This window comes from Pollicipes pollicipes, unplaced genomic scaffold (assembly GCF_011947565.3).
Source record: "Pollicipes pollicipes isolate AB1234 unplaced genomic scaffold, Ppol_2.1 Scaffold_7262;HRSCAF=8765_pilon_pilon_pilon, whole genome shotgun sequence".
Taxonomy (NCBI): Eukaryota; Metazoa; Arthropoda; class Thecostraca; order Pollicipedomorpha; family Pollicipedidae; genus Pollicipes; species Pollicipes pollicipes.
The window spans coordinates 20,911,630-20,920,457 of record NW_023597055.1 but is presented as its reverse complement, the minus strand read 5'-3'; the positions used below and the strand labels follow the sequence as shown (position 1 = coordinate 20,920,457).

Here is an 8,828-nt window from a genome sequence, read left to right as displayed (position 1 = left end):
CCACCGCAGTTGCAGTTATGAACGCAAATCAGTGACTTTATGTTAAAACTGTCTAAACCTCTTCCATAATTCATAACCGAAGTGCTCCAAAAATTCAACGGTTGGGCTACCGATGGGCACAACCGAATATGAATGAATAGCGGGCAGGTACGGACACAGGTCATTGGGTTGCGTGCGGTTTGTGTTAAGGAAAACCCCTTGTGAAGGCTTCTAGCATCAGCGCCGCCGTCCTAAACCGAGCCGCGTCCACCTCCGGCCGGTGCCGGCCGGTGCCGTCCGGTACCGTCCCGGCTGGCAGCGCCACCGAACGGGCTGCGGTCGACGACGGCCGCTGCCCGGCCGGCCGACAGAGACGGCCTGGCTCGGCTGCAGCGGCAAGCAGTGCAGGCGCGCGGTGGAGGCCGCGAACGGACCGCACTGGCGGCGAGCTCCTGACGACCCGGGCCGGCGAGCAGACCAATCATGGTGAGACACGGGGCGAGGCCCCGAAGGGCGCGCGGGGTCTGGGCGCCGAGCAGGTCGGCGGTGGAGGGGTGTCCATACGCACCAGCCCTGGCGGCGCGCAGCAGTGGGTCCGATGCAGCTGACTTCTCATGGTGAAGGTCGAGAGGTGCGGTGGTGCTGCCGGCCGTGAACCTTAATTACGTCGGGTGTTGCTTATTGCGGTGCACAGAACTAACAGAGCAGCAAAAACACTAGTGTGACGATGGGCTCGTCGAGGCTGACGTCTAGAAGTAAGCCCGTAGGCGTAGATGAGACAATGCTCTGTCCTGATTTTGCGGGGGTGAGATCACGATCTGAGTGCAGCTGCTGCCTGACACGGATGTTTGCTCGTTATGCCGCATGGAAGGTGAGTCATCCGGACACACAGGCCACGGAGCTGGTGAATTATCACGCATCCGCGGATGGTGCTTTTGCACCACTTTGCGCCTCACTCCCTCCCCATTCTGACCTCCCACCCGCCCTTCCATGTGGGGGCCCAGGCTACACGAAAGGTTTTCCAGAGGCGTTTAACAGTGAATCATACGTGCCTCTTGAAGGCTGTCTTCCTCTCTCCCGGTTCCGGTGAATCCATGACGTCAAGTTTTGACCCCCCCCCCCCCCCACCCTTTCAACCTTGCCCAAGCATTGGTCCGTTTGGGTCGATCAAGGCTCCGGTCACACGCCATAGGTCCCAGGGGAAGGGCGAGAGGCGCCCGTCAACGGCCTCTTCATCGCAGAGGTCACGTGGATGGGCCACCAGCATGGCGCAAGACGTGAGCCAACCGACCAGCTTCGCGTGTGCCTAGACACGGCAATACCTGGCTGCGGCCGGCCAATCCACGCGAGCTCCGACCGCAGAGTGGGCCGACCCCTCCAGCCAGCCGCAACTTTCGGGTGGTCTATCGCCCTCTATCGCGGCGGCCGTGCCAAACCCGCCCCGCCCCTCAGACCACCACCAGCCAGCGGCAGGAATGCACGCCGAGACAACACGCAGCTGCGGCCTGGATGCCGCGCGTGCAAACACAAAGGCTGCGTGCCGGGCCAGCTCGATTCGGCGACATGTTGACAAGGCCGCGGAGATGGCTCCGGCCCGGTAAGCCGCGCACCAAGGCCGCCAGCCGGGCGCCGGTGGCTGCCGACTCCGTAAGAGGCTTACCACCCGTCACTGGGATGAACGGCACGCTCGGGCCGCCAACCGGTGTGGCCGGAGACGCCGGCCTCCCTCGTGTGGAGGACCGGGGAGACGTGGGCCTCCCTCATGTGGAGGACCGGAGAGACGCGGGGTCCTCCCTCATGTGGAGAACCGGGAGGCGCCGAGCCCTCCCTCGTGTGGAGGGCCGGAGAGACGCCGGCCTCCCTTGTGTGAGGACCGGAGAGACGCCGGCCTCCCTCGTGTGGAGGACCGGGTAGATTCGTGTCTTTATCGGGAAGAGGATCGGGGAGGCGCTGGTCCCCATCGTGTGAGGACCGGGAGGTGCGGGCCTCCCTGGTGTGGAGGACCGGGTAGGCGCGGGTCTCCCTCGTGTGGAGGACCGGGGAGACACGGGTCTCCCTCGTGTGGAGTAACCGGAGAGACGCGGGCCTCGCTTGTTGTGAGGACCGAGGAGGCGAGGTCCTCCCTCGTGTGACGGACCGGGGAGGTGAGTGCTTCTCTCGTGAAGGGGACCGGGAGGCACGGGTCTCCCTCGCGTGGAGGACCGGGAAGGTGCGGTCTCCCCTCGCGTGGAGGGCCGGGGAGGCGGCGATCTCCCTTGTGTGGAGGATCGGGGAGGCGCGTGCCTCCCTCGTGAAGGGGACCGGGGAGGCGCGAGTCCTCCCTCGTGTGGAGGACCGGGGAGGTGCGGGCCTCCCTCGCTCGGAGGACCGGGGAGGCGCGGTTCTCCCTTGTGCGACAGATAAGGGAGACGCGAGCCTCCCTCGTGTGACGGAACAGGGAGTGGTGGCTTGGGTTCGGGTGGTGACGTCCGGGAAGGACGATCCCGGGTCATAAGATGAAGAGCGTGTCTTACCGGGTGGTGATTTGGAAGGCGCCTTAATAACCAGCGGGCTGGGTGCTATAGCCCTTCCCATGTTCCGGTCGGCTGCTATCTTTCTGTTCAATAGTTAAAGGTCTTCGTCAAAGTCTCCATGTATGAGGAAGATTCTGCCGCGTTCCCCGTGCCAGAACAAGTAGCCGTGCCAGCACTTCTTAGCAAACATGTTACGGGGAACGGCCGGCAGAGGTTCTGTTAAGCTACTATGAACACTTCCATAGCAATGACCTTCCATAGCTACTATGACCTTCTAAAACGCAATGAAGGTTAAGTGTTCAGGCGCAGGCAGTGTAGCCGGAGGCGGGTAGGCAGAGTGCAACCGAATCATAACAAAGGAGGGTCGTTTTTGATAGTTTATGGTTCGACGCGGGATGAGTAGTGCTTGGCAGAGCAGCTGAGGGATAAGATTTTTCTGAAAATCTCATCAGAATGAGGGAAAATGTTAAACGGGGTAACACCCCCGAAAACACCCCAGTTTAAAAGCAAGTGAACCAATTTTGGAGTGAATTGCATAACCCGCGCCCGGGCTTTTCAAGAACTGCGAAAAGATGCCAGAGATCATAATTGATATCAAAGGTCATGATGCTTTCAACCACTCTACATTCTTGGATTATTGGATTATACTTCAGGACGGTGTCAAGGCGTTAAACAATGTCGCCTTTTCGTCAGAATGTAGCATCACTCGGAAAATAATGGCGTGGTCAGCTGTCCGTCGTATTGGCCTTTCAAAGTCATTCAGAGTCGGTGTTTTTCCCAGCAAGGCAGAGGTGAAAAAGATGTCGGGGCTGATGTCAAGGGCATGCTCACTTAGTCATTTTTGGCACAAACATTCACTATTTGAAAACCAGGAGCCAACGAAAAAAAATTATATTTTGATCACGCGTTTTGACTAGATAACTTTCTGCGAATGAGTAGTTGCTAAGTTGCGTCAAGCACAGCGTTTCATTATTCTTAACAGCATGGTCACGTGGTGTACATACCAATGCGCGGTCCGATCCGTCATTGCATTTTGAGGACCCATAGGTCCCATTTCGGTGTTGATTTCACTTTGTAATATAAACTCTGGCAAATAGTTTTTTTGGAAGGGCCATGATCCCACTGATGGCCCAACAAGTAGAATAAGTAGATATTTGGAGAAATTTGCCGTTATTGTTATATCGCGTAAACATCCAATTTGGTCGGCAGCTGTTTGCTTATGGTAGGATGTCTGTTTGACGTCAAAAACCGACTGGGTAGGGGATACTGAACCTAGATAATTATGATTCAATCATGTGGAAGTCACCCATTCCATAGACTAATTTGAAGACTATACATATTTTTGGCTAAGTGTCGGCGAGGATATCAAAAGCATCATACCAATTGATTAATATTTTTGTAATTACGAAGACACTTCCGATTTGCTTGCTTTGTAATTACACAGATCAGGCGTCAAATGAAACCCTGCGACCAAGTAGTAGTCAAAGCCATAAAAGCTCTTCCAGGGCATAATGGCGCAAGGTAGGCATGGGTATGGTTTAGACTGATGCCAAAAACTTGAAATGCCAACCACAAGTTCTAGGTCATCTCTGGACAGGTGTCATCTGGCATGTGTCATCGCTCGTCATCTCTAACTGAGAGGCCTCCATCTAGCAAAAACAGCATGCTGGGGTGATGTTAACCTCATGATGGCAGCACACGGTAAGGCGGAGTTGATTTGGGATGCATGACGTACAAGGTGGCCCATGAGGGTGCTTCTGACGAGTCATAATGAACAGAGATGGCATTCATGTGGAAAGGAGGCATTCAACGTCTTTTTCAATGTTTTATTAGGAATATAGAAAAACATCCCCAATACGCACCCGGGTGGCCGGCTAGATGCCCTTCGCTCGGGTGGGGGATCAATTTGACCCCCCACTAAGATCTCGGGAACTAAGAAAGCTGGATACACCAAATTTGCAGGTTGTGTTGACCTGTACGTGAGCTCACTTAGGTCGAGTTTTGAGGTAACTAGGTCATGACCTTAGCGTCAAGTAAGGTCAAACAAGGTCAAATTTTAGGTTGGTCTCAAAAGTGCCCCCAGAACCTAGATAACCGTTGCTAAGCAAAAGGTCACAAGTCCATTGAAGGTCGGTGACCTTGCTTGACCTTTTGATTGTCATGGTGACCAAAATCATACAAGATTGCCCTGAATTTTGCATTTGAATGAGGGACAAAGATTACGCTTGGCAGTATGTTCATTAAAAAAATGTTGACCTGGATCATCTTAGGTAAATGACCTATTATGGCCTCTAAGAAGTCAATTGAGGATGTATGATGCGGCTCTTGCTGTCAATGAGTTCAAAATGAGCACGGGAAAATACCCCATACGGCAAGCCCTAGAGCAATAAACCAGATTGGCTTTGATCTTGGTCTGACCTTCATACCTGACCATAGATCAGCATAATTCGCTCATTCAAAGCTTGTGTTGCCTAATAAATCATCTCAAAGATGTACAGCTTCGTCAAACACTCCGTTGCTGCATCAGGTTGAACGATTCCCTAGAAATTGACTTTGCTGAAACCATGGCCTGACTTTGACCTGTCATATGTCAGTGACCTTATAAGGCACATCTGAATTTTTTGCACCAAACGCTCCGCTATTTAGTTGTGAACAGCTATGCAAAATTTGGCGCGACTACGCCGCACCGTTTGGAAACAATTCTGGAAAACCTTCGGGGGGCCAATTTGACCCTCCACCCGAGCGCGTGTTAAACCAATTGCCTAAGAGGTTATCATAGATCAAACAACACCAAGAAAACAACTAGATGTCTGAAGAATTTTCTGGGTTTAGTAAAGCAGCAAACATCCCAAATCACTTCATGACAACATCTGTCAGGCCGCGGGAGCCAGTGGACGACGAGGCTCCTGGCCGGGAGAAAGGCTAGAACCATACGCTCATCGGAGCACGATCATGACGTAGACGCTATCCCGACCGGCATGTGGTGGCGCTATTCCAATCCGGAATAAAGCCACCAAATACGGTATCCACGGTGCGCTAATGACGTCATTTTGAAACGACTGAGCACGATCTGGTCAATTGCATTTTTGCACAACCTTGTCCCAGTATCATTGTAGGAATTTTACAAGCTGCATGCCCCTGGCTAGAAAGGCATTAAAGTCGTGCCAGAACAGCAAAAGGATCAAGCAATAGCCAGACAACTGGCGGACAAAGGGCTAAAAGCGGAGGGCTTTTCGAGGTAAATGGTACCAATAATTACAAGTGGACAGCCGCGTGACAACAGAAAGGACTCCGCGTGCGCAATAATACGCAGTTGGCAGCTCCAGGGGTCTCGCTACAGAGGAAAATGGACTGGAATGTTAACAAACCACTCCTTCACATAGCAATAGCCTCGCTCCTCGGTGTTTTTATTGTTTGTAGAGTTTCGCTCCTGTACTTACTCTTCAGCCCAGTTTCTCCGGAGTCTTCAGGGTCAGACTGATCCGCTCACTATCCTGCACATCCGTCGTAATTATGGCAGCCGGACCCACCATTTTTGTTACTAACCAATCTATGGTGGGGTCTTCAGGACTGAAAATTAATGACAGTTGTGCAGAAAAACACAACAGTTAGTTTTATAAGGTCTAAGCGGTTGAAGCATGGGGTCATGCGGGGATGGGTTTGAACAATGATATGTCGTTACTGAGATTCCATAGGTTCCAAAGGATGAATTGTGGTATGTAACATGGTTTCAAGTAAAAATGTTAGTTGAGAGACGCCTCTTTGGGCGTAATTTTCATACAGACCAGGTATACCGCTGACCTGATATCATCTGGGCTTTGCCTGAGTCTTTGTAGTATTTCATAAATATTCTAAAGCATTTCCTAAGATTACACGCTACGAGCGATTGTGAAGCTGCTCATGAATTACATTTAATTTACAACGAATGCAAGGCGCCTCAGCGGTTCTCAAACATTCCTGAATTGATGTCGATCTTTAGCATGCGGTCAGAACCCACATCATCCTAGAAGAGAATGTTAATTTCCTTCACCTCTTTCGTTTCGGGAATATTCATCGAGCCGTTGCATGACTGCTTCTGATTCAAATATCTCGTCAAGCAGAATTTGTTCATGCACCCTGAACCCACCAACCAAACCTTGCTACTCCGGCCAATCGAGTGATTTTGCCTCCGGTTCCCATCCAACGCCGCGGTATCTTACGTACTGAGCCATACCACGATCGGGCCGCGCCGGGCCCGGATTGGCCTCTTTGGCCAGTTGCCAGCAGCAGCCTCTGCACGTCAGGCGGGCCACACAATCGCTTGTTCTGGAACCCGTGCCCAGTGCCGCCGATGTACGGACCCAGCAACTCTTCAGACCACAGAGAAGGTACTTGGTCCTTACGGACCCGGAACGGCCATGGGTCCCAGGGCAACCAAGGACGTCGCTCGCAGAATTGTGGTCCGATTGTGCTTGGGGTCACAAAAAGGTCAAAAACTTGCCGATGGAGGCGTGGCGCCATGTGACTTTCACCGCTCGGTTAGCCTTCTGAGTCGCACCATATGATTATTCCCTAGCGAGAAAGTCAAAACGACTCATAAGCAGAGACGCAATTATCTCGGAAGTTCAGGATGTCTCAAGACGAGGACCTCCAGGGCGCTGTACGCTTAAAAAATGCTTGGGTCCCAAATTGCCACGTCGCAGCTGAAAACGAACGACGAAAACTAGACCAACAGAACATTTCAGCTGTCTTTTCTTGGTGGAATCTTAACAAGCTTCTTGCTGTCTTTCCGTCCAGTGAACGTAATGCTGCAATTAATAATGGTCGTATCTACGGGTATGGGGCTGCTGCTTGCCTTGTGGGATGCTGGTAGGAGACCTCCTAGGACTTACACTCACAAATATCGTTGAACGCTTACTGGCGCTATATGAACCATACCCATTGTAAAAAGCGCTTTCGCAAGTTCACGGGAAGCGTTGGACAGCGATACCAACATCAAAATTTCAGTATGAGTAAAGTACGACCCTTTCCAAGAGATGCTGGATCACTTCACTCTCACAGACCATATCGAACTCCAGTGTTCGTGGGAATGTCATAAGACCGAGCGGGGTTTTGATACGGGGAGCATGGTTTTAGACGCCACCTCAGGCACGCCGTAGGCTATAATTGCCGTTGGTAGGGGCTGACAAGCATGCCATCAGATCACAATGATTCTTTGCAATGTGTCCGAGTCGTTTTGTGCAGTCGCTGGGCACTGCATATGCGGCGGCGTTCGTTTGATGACAGCTCAAACGTGTGGGTTGGTCAGAACTGGTGCAGTCCGGCAATGAAAAAATATGCTCCATAGAGCTGTCAGTCTAACGAAGCGAACTCGTCGCCGGTGGGGACACCGAACCCTGGAATCGGCATGGCATGCGATCGCATACTGTCGTCGAGTGCGTTTTGCAGAAGAAGACTCCCACATGCGCCAAATCCACCCTCATGTGTGTGTGTGCATGCACCAAGAGTTGTGAAACATTTCCGCGTCAAAGCAGTCAAGAATTACACGAATGTGCGTGAAAAACGTTACAAAACGGGACTCTATCGTTCCATGTTTCTTAGAGAGAGCTTTTACTTGCAATTCTGCTCTGGTTTCTTTTTTTGTCCGCTATTGGAGGCTGTTGTCCGGTACAGTGCGCACTCATAATGGGTCTGATTACACGTGCATAATGTCATACTGAAACACTGCATGAAACGGAAAGGTACTTTATAATGCATAAAGCACATTATTTTCGCGGTACATTCACACATGCCTGCAAAAGGCAGATCAATTAAGTCTGAGCCATTCACGGCCGCTGTGTGTAGCTTGCACCATGACAAAGGACGTTGTCTCTTCAAGATGGGTGAGACACTTAAAGCTTCTCCCTCAAGGAACATTGTGCAGACCAGTGACCACCAGCGTGTTGGGAAACAATTCGGTTGACATACTGATCGACAAAAAGAGACCCTCTACATGTGAAGACATTGGTAGCTGTTCGTGGAAACCATTCGTCAAGACACAGCCTGCCTGTTGTCACGAAAGTGAAGGTACGCTATTCTAGGTCAGTCTTCACTTTTGACACGTGCAAGGCACAGCTGGTGGGTCTGGTCCTAATAAGGAAATGCGCAGGTCAAGGTTCTGTGGTGCACGACACGCACAAGTTACGTGCTCTCACGCGATGAAACACTGAAAGGCATGCGCATCAGGCACGGGACGACACACACATCAGGTACAGGACTACATCCACATCAGGCGCGGAACGACACGCACATCAGGCACGGAACGACACGCACATCAGGCACGGGACGACATGCACATCAGGCACGGCACTACGTGCA

The 8,828-nt window shown here is 51.9% G+C and overlaps 1 protein-coding gene across 1 annotated transcript in view; it reads left to right on the top strand.

Moving 5' to 3' along the window:
• The first annotated feature begins 451 nt into the window (after positions 1 to 451).
• The window catches only part of LOC119113955 (putative chitinase 10), a 35,150-nt gene continuing 26,773 nt past the window's right edge, over positions 452 to 8,828 (top strand). Inside the window, exon 1 of the mRNA XM_037238192.1 lies at positions 452 to 465. Coding sequence (XP_037094087.1) covers positions 463 to 465 — 3 coding nt within the window. The 5' untranslated portion in view covers positions 452 to 462. The remainder of the gene's footprint in view (positions 466 to 8,828) is intronic.